The sequence below is a fragment of the Littorina saxatilis genome, linkage group LG9, assembly GCF_037325665.1.
Source record: "Littorina saxatilis isolate snail1 linkage group LG9, US_GU_Lsax_2.0, whole genome shotgun sequence".
In the NCBI taxonomy this organism is placed as follows: domain Eukaryota; kingdom Metazoa; phylum Mollusca; class Gastropoda; order Littorinimorpha; family Littorinidae; genus Littorina; species Littorina saxatilis.
Genome location: NC_090253.1, coordinates 15,196,393 through 15,213,609, shown reverse-complemented (window position 1 = coordinate 15,213,609; position 17,217 = coordinate 15,196,393). Strand labels below are relative to the sequence as shown.

The window sequence follows — 17,217 nt, the reverse complement described above, 5'->3', positions numbered from 1 at the left end:
GACTTTAGATGATTTAGAAGAACAAAGAAAGGAAAAAAAGATAAATTAATGAAAGGGGCCGCCGCGAAGGAGGTTGGAATGCATCAATTGATCGCTTTCTGGTCTTCTTACCTGTCTTTAGAAGCATTCAAATCTGGCCTCAAGACTTTTCTTTTCCCTAAATAATCCTCAGACTACTGTGCCCCGCTACACCCCCCCCCCTCCTCCCCACCCCTCCTCCCACCTCACCTGCAAGCCTAAGTCAGAGCAGTTGTAAATAGCCATGTACATAATTATTATTTGGAATTTTCTTTTGTTTTTCATGCTTACTTTTGAGTGTCGTGTCTCTGTTTGTGTTGTTGCCTTGTCATCTTCATGTAATTTATGTGTAAGTGTATATGAGTGTGCATGTATTGTTAATGCGAAAGAATTCATGAGCATTTTTCTTAATGAATTAACATCAGAAAAAGGCAATCGTGTTTGTTTAAAAATTAAGTAACAACAACAACAACAACACAATCTAACTCTGCCCAGATAGACCCAAGGCTGTTGATTATTGGTACGCATTCAAGTGATACTGATCCCACGTAACAGGCTGGACAGCTCCGAGATGTCGATCGAGTCAACTAGTTTTCACGGGAACGACTTTGCCTTTAAGTGTTATTTAGAATAAATAAAGTTTAAATTTGTGTGAGTGCGCTCAGCTCGGTCTCTCGTGCAGTCGGTCCCTTCTGCGGGATGGGTTACACCGTGGAGTAGCGTGTTCGGCGGATGGGTCGGGCTGCGTGTGAGAGGGATGCTGTATCGTGTGGCAGTTGTGTGTGTATGGCCTATTGATTAAAATATTCCTACGCCTAGATATGTGATTGTTAGCTTTTGTATTCAGCGTAGTCAGTCAGCTTTTGGACACCGGCGCAGCAGCAGCAAACGTTTTTGCTAGCAAAGCTGACTTGGAAATTTTTACTCAGTTCTTTTTACTTCAAAATTTTTATACGCAGCAGTGCAAAATGACTGACAGAGACGGTTCCAAATTCAAGTTTGACAAGTGGGTCAAACAGCTCCCTATCTTTAATAGGCATTTTGCAACCTCTGACAGACACAAAGTAACGGTCCCATCAAGCAAACAAACCCAAACAATTATCAAATCAATAAATAAATAGATTAATTGATTGATTAGTTAAATAAATAAATATATAACATATTTTTAAACAAATATAAAAACCATGTTCGGTTTACAGTCATCGTAAAATATCCTCTCGTCCGCTTTTCTTCAAAATAAACCGTCCAATCTCGGCCATCATGTCTGTGCCTTTTTTCAGCGCGTCAGGGGAAGCAAATGACGTCACTGCCGGTTGGGTCACGTGGACAACAAGCGTGTCAGTCCGCCAATCAAAAGGCAGCGTCTTTCTCTGGTCACCCATCCCACGACGAAATCCTTTTTCCCACGAAGGGTGGCAACGACTGTGATGGCACATAACCTATCAAAAAACAAAGAGAAAATACAACTAAACAAATATTATAGCCTACGTATTATAAATAGTTTTTTTTTCTCTCAAGTTCAAGTTCAAGTTCTGTACACGGCTCAAACACGTGACCTCTGGGACAACTTGTGTCTGGCCTGTCTGAAAACACCTCCGCGTGAAGGATTTCGCAGCCAGCACAGTGAAGATAAGGAGGGAAACATTTTCTCTGCGCGCACGGCAGTAAGCAGGATGTCTCTGAACTGCAAAGCGGCAGAATATACCTGCGCAGTTTCAGCGGCACAGACGACGCCCTGCATATTATTGATGCTGCGTTAGGGATTATGACGAGTACTTGACCTGTTTTTCTTTCACGCAACGTGTAGAGGGCTACAAACACACGCGTACAGTCGTTAAATCCCGAAAAAAACATATTTTGGTGTAGGGAGTTTTTTTTAAAGTTCTTAGGTTACACCTCAAGGAGATTAGCTAGAGCAATACAAATTGACGCACATTTGGACAAACCACTCACTCAGAAGGTAACGTCAGATTTGTCAAAGTGATCTACCTGCCATTGCCAAAAGAATAACACGATAACACCACGAGTGTACGCGAGAATAGCAGCCCATGTACGCAGAAGAAGAAGAAGAAGAAGAAGAAGAAGAAGAAGAAGAAAACAACAACAACAACAACAATTAACAACAACAACAACAACCACAACAACAAGAAACAACCAAACTCATCAACAACAAAAACAACAACGACAACAACAACAACATAATCCAAAAGCAGCTCAAAAGCAGGTCAAAAGCAGCTAACCTGCTTCCCAGCGGTCACACAAGAATAAGAGGTCAGAAGAAGAACAAACAAGAAGGTCAAAGCCCATACGACTCACATGCTTGACCTCGACCTTTAGGGTAACTAAACCTAGCAATGACATCATACACTAAGAACTGCTTTACACATTTTTCCTACCAAAATACATGTGACCTTGACCCAAGGTCAAGGTCATCCAAGGTCATGCAACACAAAGCTGTTAATTCAAGGCATAGGAAGTACAATGGTGCTTATTGGCTCTTTCTACCATGAGATATGGTCACTTTTACTGGTTCACTACCTTATTTTGGTCACATTTCATAAGGGTCAAAGTGACCTTGACCTTGATCATATGTGACCAAATATGTCTCATGATGAAAGCATAACATGTGCCCCACATAATTTTTAAGTTTGAAACAGTTATCTTCCATAGTTCAGGGTCAACGTCACTTCAAAATATGTATACAATCCAACTTTGAAGAGCTCCTGTGACCTTGACCTTGAAGCAAGGTAAACCAAACTGGTATCAAAAGATGGGGCTTACTTTGCCCTATATATCATATGTAGGTGAGGTATTCAATCTCAAAAACTTCAGAGAAAATGGGAAAAATGTAAAAAATAGCTGTTTTTTAGGCAACATATATGGCCCCTGCGACCTTGACCTTGAAGCAAGGTCAAGATGCTATGTATGTTTTTTGGGGCCTTGTCATCATACACCATCTTGTCAAATTTGGTACTGATAGACTGAATAGTGTCCAAGAAATATCCAACGTTAAAGTTTTCCGGACGTCCGGACGTCCGGACGGACGGACGGACGGACGACTCGGGTGAGTACATAGACTCACTTTTGCTTCGCATGTGAGTCAACAAGAAAGGCAAGAAAAATAAAAATAGAAAGAGGAACAAAATTACAAAAGGATTAACAAGAATGAACTCCAAAATCATCTCACCTGCAAGTGGTCAAACAATAAGAGCTGGTCAGGATGACGCTCGAAGGTCCTGTAGGTGGCCATGATGGCTCCGTACAAAGACCTGGTCCAGTGCCCACTCTCCGTATAGTAGCGGTGATAGGCTTGCAGGTGTCCAACCCAGGGAGCCCGAGGTTTGGCCAGCAGCACTCCGTTATTCAGGTTATCCGGCCACTCACCGTAAACCACCCAGTCCCGACCGCCCACAGCCGGGTAGGCCAGGAGCCAGTCGGGTACCCTCTGTGTCCACACGGCGTCCACGTCGTGATAGGCGCCGCCGTATTTGTACAGGATAGCGTTTCTGGGGATGGAGATGAAGAACTGGTTGGTTATGTAACAACAACAACACCACCACAACAACAAAAACAACAACAACAACAACAACAACAACAACAACGACGACGACGACAACAGCAACAACAACAACAACAACAACAACAACAACAACTACGACGACGACGACAACAGCAACAACGACAACGACTTAAATTTAAATTTGACGTGGAGTTTTGAATAGCAAAGGTTTTTTTTAGAGCTTTGAAGCTGAAATGCAATCCCATAGTCTGGACCGAGTTAGACAATATATTGGATCAAAATGTCAAAACATTCGTTTGAAAAATGCGATCGCCACAGTGCCGCACCAACGTTGTTTCTTTCTTTAAAGTCGGATATGACGTACGTCATCCAGCGTTTTGATCTACAAAGTGAGAGAACAAAGTCTGGGGATACAATCTGGAAGAATTCACATGCACAGATTTATAAAAATAAAAATCTGTTCAGTAGTTTCCTTGGAAGCGATCTACACGCACATGTGTACATACATACACACACCCGCACCTTGTCTCCATTCCCAATCTATCGCAATATACATTTAGTCAAATATTGGGATTCGCTAACATAAGCACAATGCTTGAGTACGAATCCCAAATGACAGATATTATACATATCACGATATTACAATTGAATCAAGTTTTGTTTAAACCAAATATTGACTACATTTTAGACGGGCGCAGTGGTGTGGTGGTAAGACGTCGGCCTCCTAATCGGGAGGTCGTGAGTTCGAATCCCGTTCGCTGCCGCCTGGTGGGTTAAGAGTGGAGATTTTTCCGATCTCCCAGGTCAACTTATGTGCAGACCTGCTAGTGACTTAACCCCCTTCGTGTGTACACGCAAGCACAAGACCAAGTGCGCACAGAAAAGATCCTGTAATCCATGTCAGAGTTCGGTGGGTTATAGAAACACGAAAATACCCAGCATGCCTCCCCCGAAATCGGCGTATGCTGCCTGAATGGCGGGGTAAAAACGGTCATACACGTACAAATCCACTCGTGCTAAAACATGAGTGAACGTGGGAGTCTAAGCCCTTGAACGAAGGAGAAGAAGAAGAAGAAGAAGAAGAAGAAGAAGACTAAAATGTTATAAACCAGTTATCAAAAACTCACCTGAGGATGTTGCTCTTCTTCGCGAGCTTGACAACCTTCTGCTGAAACACCGTCTGGGGATCCTCCACATAGACAAACGTCACGTTTTCCGTGTTCAATCGCTCCCACCATTCTCCACTAAAACCAACGGTTCCGTGCACATACACATGGTGGAAACCTCCCACATGCAGAGCGCTTAGGATCGACAGATACTGGTCGAACTGAAGGTGTTCACTTTTTGACGAGTTGTTAGGGCTGATCCAGACCATATGCGAAATTCGCGGTATGGAGTTTGGGACGGTTTTGGGAAGCAGGGGGGCGCGGGTCCCGTAGAACAACCAACGGGACAGCTCGGCGAATGGGGTCTTGGCGTCCATGATATCTTTCGGGTAAACTCGTTCGAGTCGTTGTCCGTCGGAAATGAACACGCATCGAATTCTAACGTCAGAGGTCGGCTCCGCTCGGGGAAATTCGTAGTTTTTCGGCGAAACGCAAGTTGCAGCGTTTGTTGACGAGACATGGCGAATGAAGTCTGTTTCGAGTTTATCTCCGAAGCCTTTACTGGCAATGATCACACCGCGGCTTAGATCTGAAGCTCCAGGATGTCCTGCAAATGCCGACCACAAAGTCTGACGTTGGAGCTCAGGCGGCACGTGACTCAAGATGACGTTAGAAGTGACGTAGACGCCGCCGGTTTGTCGCAGAAGGGATAACGCCGTGTGCAGAAATTGCCCGGAGACGCAGGGCGAACGCTCCGAATCGTGAAGAGGTTTCAAGGTAAGCCCAGGCACTGACTGTTTTAATTCCTGTCAGAATATTGAAACAGATGATTGTTTTAAATGACATATAGGGGAAGGGCTCCTAATATGGACCACTTTTTGTTCCATGCTGATAACTAGCTTGTTTTCTTGCGAAGAAGTTTCATGTTGTGTTTGGTAGTCCTTCTCTCTTAGGTTAACCGTCAGGCCTAATTAGAGTGAAATAGCTTTGATAGACGTTCAGCAAAAATTAAATACAGAAAAAAATCACAAATGGTCCATATTAGGAGCCTGGGCGCCTAATATGGACCAGTGAAGCGGCCTTCACGAATCACAGTAAAAAGCCCCTTATACTTCAAAATAACTTAATACAACTTAGTGTACAAGTCAGACAAATTAAAATATGCTTTAGATTTATCTGTTTCGGGTTGATGAGAGCATTATTTGAAGCACACCAGGAAACTAAAGAAGCTTATCAAAAACAGAGTGAAAATATGTGAAATTATCAACTTCCACGAAAAGAAGACTTTTTGTTATATTTTTTTGAAATCTTGAGAGCTAGTTATTGGTTATTTCCAGCAAGCTTCTTAATGAATTAATGAAAATAGCCTTTAGCTTTTATTTTCTTCGATTTGCTGAAGGTGGTCCATATAACGGGACTCGCACATACTTTGAGATTTTTCTATTATTTTTTGTTTGCAGTAGAAACTCGGTGTCAACACTGCTAAAATGTAACAAATACGGTCTTAGCTGTCATTTATGTATAGCAATTTTGGTGTGATAAAAGCTTTGGCTGTGGACAGAAACGAGTCCGGTTTAGGCGGCAAATTTAGAGTGAACGCTGCCAAAAGTGAAGAAAAGAGAAAAAGCCTAACGGTTTTAAGATGTGTGTTTCTGCAACTGTTTTAACATGTGCAAGTTATCCAGAGAGGGTGAATACAGCGAATAAAACTTGTTTGAGCGCTCTAGCGCCGTTAGTTTGTCAGAAAAGGAGGTGGTCCATATTAGGAGCCGGTCCATATAAGGAGCCCTTCCCCTACTTCAGACTTGCTGTAAAGTTGCCTGTTTTCAGCGGAAGCTGTTATGATAGTTCGTATCGACCTTGTTCTATTGAAAACGGTATACTTTAAAATAGATTTGTCAACTAACACCGCCAACTCTCTCCATTGACCGGCACGGTTGGCCTAGTGGTAAGGCGTCCGCCCCGTGATCGGGAGGTCGTGGGTTCGAACCCCGGCCGGGTCATACCTAAGACTTTAAAATTGGCAATCTAGTGGCTGCTCCGCCTGGTGTCTGGCATTATGGGGTTAGTGCTAGGACTGGTTGGTCCGGTGTCAGAATAATGTGACTGGGTGAGACATGAAGCCTATGCGTGTGGCGCACGTTAAATGTCAAAGCAGCACCGCCCTGATATGGCCCTTCGTGGTCGGCTGAGCGTTAAACAAACAAACAAACTCTCTCCATGTTTGCTTTTTCACAAACAACAAACCCATATTCCACTCACACATACATTCCACCAACCAACAAACCAGCGAGCCAAACTAGATAACATACTAACCCATCAATCCACCAAATCCACAATCCGTCCACACCCACCCACATATCTGGACAACAAACCCACACTTCACTCACACATAATTATATTCAATTAACCAACCAACTATAGCCAGCCAGTCAACCCCCCCCCCCTTAAACACACACACAAACACACACACACACACACACACAAGAACACGCACACAAACACACACACTGACAGCTAACACACACACACACACACACACACACACACACACACAAACACATACACACACACACACACACAGCTAACACACACACACAGTGCACACAGCTAACACACACACACACACACACAGCTAAACAAGAACAATAATAACAGTACAACACCCACCAACCCATCAATCCAACAATTACCAAACCACCAAGTCAGCTAACCCATAGCAACCCACTCAATCACTCACCAACCCACCAAACCGCCCATAATCCACTACTGACCAGGAACCAGGTGTTGTAGAGAAGGTAATCGAGCTGTGGAAGACGCGCATAGTGGAAGACGAGCTTCACTGGCTGGAGAAGACGGATCAGACTAAGTACACCCAGGTAGTGATGGAATGCAAAGTACCCTTTACCGCACCATAGGTAGTGTACTGTTGAAGGCATCTGCCATCAAACAAAAATCAACAACAAAAATCAAAAACAAAAGTACAAACACAGGTAGTGTACTGTAGAAAGCATCTGACATAAAATAAAAACGCTCGCGCTGGACCCGAGTACTCTTCACACACACACACACACACACACACACACACACACACACACACACACACACACACACACACACACACACAAACACACTCTCTCTCTCCCTCACTCCTTCTCTCTCTACCCCTCTCTCTCTCTCTCACACACACACACACACACACACACACACACACACTACCACATATCCATTCTAAAACACGTCACGTTCCAAATCAAAAGACGACATTCTATTTTCTTACGTCACTATTCTTGGTTTACGGTACCATTCGGCGGCTTTGCTACGAGTACATGGCATAGTCTTGGTTTGCCGAGACCTTGCACCGTTCTATCAGACTGCCTGGCTGGCTGTTACACCGCGAATTCCTCCCACCGCCAAGTCGTTTTTTTGTGGTTTATTTCGCATTTAGGTCCCAGGTAACATTATGAAGTTTTAATACGATCAATCGGACCTATTATCAAGTTAGTGTATCAACTTTTGAACGAACTGCGCCCAGTAGTTTCCCAGCAATAAGCTGTTAAGTCGAAACACAAACACAGACACACAGACAATTAAAGTCTGCTGGACCCTACTAGCGTACTCGGGGACAAAAATCAAAAACAAAAATCAAAAACAACAAGAAGGGCAAAGCCCATACGACTCACATGCTTTACACATTTTTCCTACCAAAATACATGTGACCTTGACCCAAGGTCAAGGTCATCCAAGGTCATGCAACACAAAGCTGTTAATTCAAGACATAGGAAGTACAATGGTGCTTATTGGCTCTTTCTACCATGAGATATGGTCACTTTTAGTGGTTCACTACCTTATTTTGGTCACATTTCATAAGGGTCAAAGTGACCTTGACCTTGATCATATGTGACCAAATGTGTCTCATGATGAAAGCATAACATGTGCCCCACATAATTTTTAAGTTTGAAACAGTTATCTTCCATAGTTCAGGGTCAAGGTCACTTCAAAATATGTATACAATCCAACTTTGAAGAGCTCCTGTGACCTTGACCTTGAAGCAAGGTAAACCAAACTGGTATCAAAAGATGGGGCTTACTTTGCCCTATATATCATATATAGGTGAGGTATTGAATCTCAAAAACTTCAGAGAAAATGGGAAAAATGTGAAAAATAGCTGTTTTTTAAGCAACATTTATGGCCCCTGCGACCTTGACCTTGAAGCAAGGTCAAGATGCTATGTATGTTTTTTGGGGCCTTGTCATCATACACCATCTTGCCAAATTTGGTACTGATAGACTGAATAGTGTCCAAGAAATATCCAACGTTAAAGTTTTCCGGACGTCCGGACGTCCGGACGGACGGACGGACGACTCGGGTGAGTATGTATAGACTCACTTTTGCTTCGCATGTGAGTCAAAAATACAAACACAGGTAGTGTACTGTGGTCAGCATCTGACATAAAACAAAACATAGGTGGTGATGGAATTGAAAGTAGCCTTCATTGCACCATAGGTTGTTTACTGTTGAATGCATCGGCCATTAATTTAAAAAAAAACACAAAAAAAAACAACCACAGGTAGTGTTTGAATTGAAAGTACCTTTCATTGCACCATAAGTAGTGCAATGTGTAAGGCACCTGTCATCAAACAAACAAAACAGAAAACACAGATATAGTAATGTAATTTAAAGTAGCCTTCACCGCACCACAAGAAGTGTATTGTGGCAGGCATCATAAAAGATGGAGAGTTGTTTGAGAGTTTTTCGTGATCGGGTAGACAGAATTACAGTCAGAACCCTATAAATGTATTAATTCGTGTGAAAACCTGAAAATATCGACTTCTTACTTTGCAAACTCAACATTTTATAAAACACATGTTGTACATATTTGATTTGTATTGTATCTTACTGAACGTTCTGTAGCTTAACCCACCTTGTTTAAGACATTTATTACGCAACATTTCATCAAACACATTAAATGTGTGTGTTTGTCTCGTGTTGTATTTTATTAAAACGTTTTGTAAACTTGCGCTTGTATCAATAAACAAGAGGCGAAGCCTTCAAGGCTCCCGTAAGAAATCAACAAACAGTAACACAAACTCATCCGTCACACACACACACACACACACACACACACACACACACACACACACACACACACACACACACACACACACACACACACACACACACACGCACACACACACACACACACACACACACACACACACAGTTAAAACTAACGCATCATATCAACTCCATGTATAATTTTCAAAAGAAGGCAAACAGATAAAATGACTGTGTATTTGTTGTTGGTGCAGTTGTCCTTCAATGAGATCTTGTGCAATCCTCACACACGTACACACACACACACACACACACACACACACACACACACACACACACACACACACACACACACACACACACACACACACACACAGGCACTGTGTTCATTTGCAAATCTACCATCAGCTTATCTGTCTTTTGCACTGCAGACACTAAGCAATAGGTACCTGCCATGTGGCCACTTTTTCCACTGCTGTCCTCAGTCCCATACTTTTCATCAAGACTTGTCACCATGCCGAGTGGATCTAAATTCGGAAGTCTTCATGTGGCTGAGGCATATCTGACACAGCGTCGATCTTGTAGGTTAACCTCCTTTCTGAAACAAATGGCAAAATGCGATTAGTTATGATGACTACAACCTACACAAATATAAACAGTGTTTTTAAACAGAATAGTCAGGTTATACAAGCCACTTTACCTATGCAGCATGGTAACCCTACAATATGCGAAACATGTCAACTGACTGCAGCAGCCTGGTTCTGAAAATAATTCTGACGGTCAACACAACCAACACACTATTCACATTCCATTTTAAGGAACAACGGAGGTACTCTCTGAGGGTCTTGTTTAAATGATAACGATCAACTCAGGAGGGAAAAAACAAGAGAGGAAAAAAGAAACCACATCAACCGCAGAAAAATACAGAATCACTGTGACACATGTCATGTACCATTATTTACAAACAAATGCCACAGCAAGCTTTGTCTCAAAATTCTCATTCTACCTTCTGTCCGAAAGAATCTAATCTTACGTTGTACTGCCTTGAAAGAAAATGCCAACAAAGACAAGAAAGCTGTTGCAAGGTAAGCTTACCAAACGTTACATAGCGAATCATGATAGTGCGTAAACAGCAAACAGTACAATCAAAGAGATAATCGAGTCTGGAATGAAACGCCATACAGATCTAGCATTCAAAAACTGTCTTTCAAGTTCAAGGAAGTTGTTGCAAGGTAAGACTTACTAAATTGTACAGACAAAACCATGACAGTGCATGTTTTGAATCTGAGGAAAAAATCGTGATCATTTTGACTTTGAGAACAGATTCATTCCGTTTCCTTATATCTGCATGTTCAAGTAAATGATGGACAGTTTTTTTCGGGCAGAGTAAACTTAACTTGAGACTCTAAGTACTGCAAGTCTTGAAATTCACATAAATCGAACCACGAACAATTAAAGACATCCAAACATTACAGGCACTTTAGATCAACTCATTTCACTAGAGGTGACTGCCTAGCACTGTGTTTGACATCCGTGTCTGCTGAAATAAAAAGAAATTAAAACAGTAGGTGACACGTTATCAGAGTGGGAGACACTAGATCTGTCTCTGTACTTACCGGGATACGGCTGCCAGATCGACACTGCGCTTTCGACAGCTCTTCCTCGCGTGGACATTGGAAAAACGCTGTGCAGATCAAATTGTAGGAAATCTCCCTTTGGTAGCTTCTTTATTTACTTTTCTGGAGCTTAGAAACCGAACAACATGAAGTCGTCTTCCCCGAATCGGCGAATGCAGAAGTGAGAACTGGAGAAGTGAATCTATACCACAATCCTTTGCGCGACCCCTGACCTGGTCTTGACACCTTACCTGGTCTACATGCCACACACGACAGAAACCAGTCAACTGCTTGTACCCCTTCAAAACCCCCCACCACCCGTTTTCTTTGGATACACGCTTTAACTACACACATGCCGACACAATGTTGATCATTGCTTCAATATTTTGAAGATGGTGCTTGAAAAATAACCAGGTGAAATGAGTATTTCGGTGTTTAGTCAAATGTTAAAGTTTCTAACACAGACATACACACGCACACACACACACACACACGCACAGACAGACAAAGTTACGACCGCATAGGCTACACTTACGTGAGCCAAAAACAAGTCGCGTAAGGCGAAAATACAACATTTAGTCAAGTAGCTGTCGAACTCACAGAATGAAACTGAACGCAATGCATGCAACGCAGCAAGACCGTATACTCGTAGCATCGTCAGTCCACCGCTCATGGCAAAGGCAGTGAAATTGACAAGAAGAGCGGGGTAGTAGTTGCGCTGAGAAGGATAGCACGCTTTTTAGTACCTCTCTTCGTTTTAACTTTCTGAGCGTGTTTTCAATCCAAACATATCATATCTATATGTTTTTGGAATCAGGAACCGACAAGGAATAAGATGAAAGTGTTTTTAAATTGATTTCGAAAATTTAATTTTGATCATAATTTTTATATTTTTAATTTTCAGAGCTTGTTTTTAATCCAAATATAACATATGTATATGTTTTTGGAATCAGAAAATGATGGAGAATAAGATGAACGTAAATTTGGATCGTTTTATAAAAAAAATAATTTTTTTACAATTTTCAAATTTGTCATGACCAAGGTCATTAATTAATTTTTAAGCCACCAAGCTGAAATGCAATACCGAAGTCCGGGCTTCGTCGGAGATTACGTGACCAAAATTTCAACCAATTTGGTTGAAAAAATGAGAGCGTGACAGTGCCGCCTCAACTTTCACAAAAAGCCGGATATGACGTCATCAAAGACATTTATCAAAAAAATGAAAAAAAAAGTCTGAGGATATCATACCCAGAAACTCCCATGTTAAATTTCATAAAGATCGGTCCAGTAGTTTAGTCTGAATCGCTCTACACACACACACAGACAGACAGACAGACAGACACACATACACACATACACCACGACCCTCGTCTCGATTCCCCCCTCTATGTTAAAACATTTAGTCAAAACTTGACTAAATGTAACAAAAAACACCACTTCAATAACAAAACAAAAAAAACAAAATACCATCCCTAATTCGTGTGGCTTTGTCATCGGAAATATATTTTATTATCTTTTTGGGGCCTTACCTGTCCAGGTAAAACATGTTGCGGTGTCATTGCTGGCCACGGCTCATAGTTTGAAAAGTGTCTGAACACAGGGATGGTCTCGTTGCCGATGACTTCGGCAGAGTTGCCCAAGAACGACGGCTGAATGGCGAAAGGCTCGTCACACATATCACAGGCCTAGAAACAAAGGGAAATAATATCATAATTATTATACATTGTCATCATTTTTCACAAGTTTTCATTCATACCCAGCCGGGGAATAAATCTCATGTTCCCCATGCAATACATCGAGGTGGTGAATGGGTTTGAGCTTTTAGGTGAAACGTGGATTGTCAAGGTAAAAGCCATTATAATGTGAACAAATCTGCAATTTGAAAAATGCTCTTTCTTGAGTTCCAGATCTAGACGAGATAGCAGTCATTTTAGCTAGCAACATCGAACTTGCCCTACAGTCACACAAGGTCGAACCATTTTCGAGACAGACAGACAGCCATGGAGTTTCGTGTGAGCATTTGCACAGTTTGGGAAGCACAAAAGCAGATCTACCTTGACACATTGAAAGTTATTTTGAGCGACACAGAGCTTGCAGACCACATCGAAGCGCCTTTACCGAAGCCTTGTTAAATCAACTGTTTGTATTTATAACATAAACTACAATGAATATCAAATATTAAGAGGTTTAACGGTTTTTTGCACTATAGAGTGAATACCAGTTACTGTGATTGGTGCAAGTTTGAAACAAGACACATGTCTTCTTTATGAACAAGGAGTATCCCTCTAATAGTCTGATGTCTAGTCTCATCCGCTACAGAAGGGAGAATGCTCTCAGTCTGGGAGACTTTCTCCGCCCACACCCATCACTCGGAGAGAAACCGATGATGGTCTTGGTCACCAATCTGTTCACCTCAACTGTTGCGAGCTGGTTCTAGTGTGCTTGCAGCAGACCCAGCACAGCACAGATCCACTTCTGGAATCTTAAGCTAAATGTGTCCCAAGACACACATTTTGTAGTCCTGGCATCCTGAAAAGCAGAGGCCCCAACCTACAGGTTTGCTTCCACACCAAAAACGCCTCCAGACACGGGAACTTGGGAGCAGAGGCAACAGCTCCGCTTGAACCTCAGAAACCAAATGTGCCTCCAGACACACAGATCCCTTAGACGGCCGAGGCTGTGGCCTCTAAGGTTCTCTTGTACCAAACCGCCTCCTGACTCTGCATCAGATTGCTTGCGCTGGCATCTGCTTACATAGACCCACATTAAGTCACCACCGAGTGGTAGACACAGACGACATTTGGTAGCACTGACTGCCAGCTTCACGGTAATGCGTACCCCTAGCGTGGCTCTGCTTGGGTGGGAATGTTCTGAGCAAAACACTATGTGTTACTCCATACCCCCCGCCCTCCATGGAACTTTTTAACCCCAACCAATTGGGGGGGGGGGGGGGGTTGCCCAGTCGGTAGAGGCGCTGGCTTTAAAACCGGTTGTTTCTATCAGCGTGGGTTCAACCCCCCAAGTTCGGCGCGGGATGTGTGTCCCAGAGTCAACTTTGTGCAGACTCTCCTCGGTGTCCGAGCAAAGCTGTGTGGTCAGGTAAGTGTTAGATCTACTTTTGAGTGGGGTGTCTCAAGTGTGTCGTGTTTTCGTCACCCGCATTTTAATTTCTGTTGGTAAATTCCAGAGTAGCGTTAAGCTGAACAGTGATGAGATCTTTCAGAGAGACCTCATTTGAACTCGGAAAAAGAACTGTGCTCTTCGTTATTTGCGATTCGAAACCTCCAGTCGAGCTTCGACGGATGGACTGTGCAGAGTGACTCCCCTTGAATTGACTACCCCCCCGAAGGACTCGACGGTAAGCACATTTTCAAAATAAATGTGGCATATTTCTCGTGTTGTATCTTCACTCATCGGGGAGTCTGATACTAAATATGAACGGAAAGAATGCTCTGAACCCTACAGGTATTATATCCCCATCGTTTTTTCGTTCACATTTGCCCAACATGTTAATTTGCTGAGCGGGGTTTATGTCGTCTGCTAGGCTAGGGCAATCGAACCACTGCAGTCTGCACTGAGTCTGCACGCATGAGGCAGGCTGGTAATAAGTCTTATATATGGTAAGAACGTTCTGAACCCTACACGTTTTCGATTACGATTGTTCTTGCCTTGAAATAATAATTCGGAAACCATTCATTTACTGAACTGATGCAGTCGTATTTCAGTGTAGTCTGCTACGTATAACAGAGTCGATCGAGTCAGTCTTCCAAATGCTGGTCTATAGCTGGTACGTTATCGGAATAACACTTGTGTTTTCTGTTAGCCGCTGGGAATTGTATACTAACTCATCATTTGGTAATAATCATGTCATTAATTAATTCTGAAGATGAGAGCACAGTCTCGCTTAGGCAAAGGGCGGAAGAATACGCTCTGTGGAAAAGTTAGCGCACTCCAAGAGTGCGCTAACAGTTTTAGCGCATTGCCATTAGCCAATCAACTGGTTCACATCAGTCATGTGACACCAGTACTTACTGACAATTATTATTATTATTATTATTATTATTATTATTATTATTATTATTATTATTATTATTATTATTATTATTTAGAGATATGTAGAATCCGAACATAATGATGCCACTTAAAAGCACTGATACCAAACAACAATAGATAAGACGCATAGTGACGGGCGCAGTGGCGTGGTAGTAAGACGTCGGCCTCCTAATCCGAAGGTCGTGAGTTCGAATCCCGGTCGCTGCCACCTGGTGGGTTAAGAGTGGAGATTGTTCCGATCTCCCAGGTCAACTTACGAATGTGCAGACCTGCTAGTGACTTAACCCCAGACCTGTTTACCCCCATAAGTGTTTTGGAGTAATGCTCAGCCCCAAAAATAGTAATCCTGGCACAAAAATAGTAATCATCCAGCATTCGTCGCCAATTACAACGCACATGACAACTGTGACTGCGAAACGCAATCATGCACATATATCCATCATTCACAAACCAAACACATCAGTCAGTTTTTGTAGTCATCATAATTTCAACGAAGATCACATCAAAAGCACATGCATCACTGATTCTTTTTCTTTTGCTCGTAGTAGGCTTTTTTCAGTGTGTCAAGCGCTTCTCTACTGTACTTGCGCTTGCCGAATGAGTGAGGGCGAGACTTCACCACTAGAATAAGGCTCTCCAGCGTCTTATCAGACAGACATGATCTCTGGTCAGTCCTGTGCTTTTTCACCCCATTTTGCCATTGAAAAAACAATGCCAAACATGTGAATTGATTTACATTTTTTTTATTTATGAAAATCGTAGTCTTGACACGGATAGCGGAATGGCGTATTTTTTGCAGAAAATCGTAATAAATTACGCCAAAATCGTAAGGGTAAACAGGTCTGTAACCCCCTTCGTGTATACACGCAAGCACAAGACCAAGTGCGCACGGAAAAGATCCTGTCATCCATGTCAGAGTTCGGTGGGTTATAGAAACACGAAACTACCCAGCATGCCTCCCCCCAAAATCGGCGTATGATGGCTGCCGGGGTAAAAACGGTCATACACGTACAAATCCACTCGTGCTAAATACATGAGTGAACGTGGTAGTTTAAGCCCATGAACGAAGAAGAAGAAGAAGTCCCCAACCTCATCGCGCTGTCCATCCAATTCCTTGGTCCCCCCAAAGTCCCGTTTTCTGGCGCCTCCAGGTGCAGACGTTGACGAGTGGTGCTCCGTCAGCTGGTGTCCAGTCCACGTCTTCAGCAAGAGCAGCACAGCCAAGAGGAGCAAGAGACTCTTGATCAGCACCCATGCTTTGTGTTTGTATGTGCTCCTTAGCCGTCCTAAGTACTGAAAAAGATGCAAGCAAGTTTACTTTACAGTGCCACATATTAGGCCAAAAAAAAAATTGTCTGTTTAGGGTAACCCGACCGACCCTATCGATTTGGCGCCGACCCAAAAACTTTTTTTTGATTTAAAAAAAAAAAAGAAAAAAAAAGAGGTAAAAATGCTAAAAAGAGACATTTGGCGTTTCTTTCTCTCCCTTTCTCTCTGTTTTATTTATACGTTAGTTTTGAAACATGTATTCATCAAATATAAGAAGTGAATGTTCAGCCAACATAGCATTTACACACAACAACAAACAAAAACAAAAAAAAACAAAAAAACTTTACCTACCTACCGACCCTACTTTTTTTGGTCATGTTACCCTAAACAGACAATTTTTTTTTGTTGGCCTTAGTCTAGTTCTTATACAAGATCTGACACACACAAACATGCAAGTAGCATGAACACACGCATATACATCAACACACTGAAGTTATGTAAAACCTTCGGAAAGGCGTTATTTGTCATATATCGGTTTCATTTACTTCGTAAATTCGCGTCGGTGAAGATTTGACAA

The 17,217-nt window shown here is 42.5% G+C and overlaps 1 protein-coding gene across 2 annotated transcripts in view; it reads right to left on the bottom strand.

Annotated features, from left to right (window-relative positions):
• Positions 1–233: 233 nt before the first annotated feature.
• The window catches only part of LOC138975379 (uncharacterized), a 46,617-nt gene continuing 29,633 nt past the window's right edge, over positions 234–17,217 (bottom strand). For both annotated transcript variants that reach the window (XM_070348042.1, XM_070348044.1), the window contains exons 2-7: positions 16,461–16,664; positions 12,848–13,003; positions 7,419–7,583; positions 4,666–5,450; positions 3,206–3,524; positions 234–1,457 (exon numbers count right to left, since the gene is read on the bottom strand). In XM_070348042.1, coding sequence (XP_070204143.1) covers positions 1,218–1,457; positions 3,206–3,524; positions 4,666–5,450; positions 7,419–7,583; positions 12,848–13,003; positions 16,461–16,664 — 1,869 coding nt within the window. In that variant the 3' untranslated portion in view covers positions 234–1,217. The remainder of the gene's footprint in view (positions 1,458–3,205; positions 3,525–4,665; positions 5,451–7,418; positions 7,584–12,847; positions 13,004–16,460; positions 16,665–17,217) is intronic.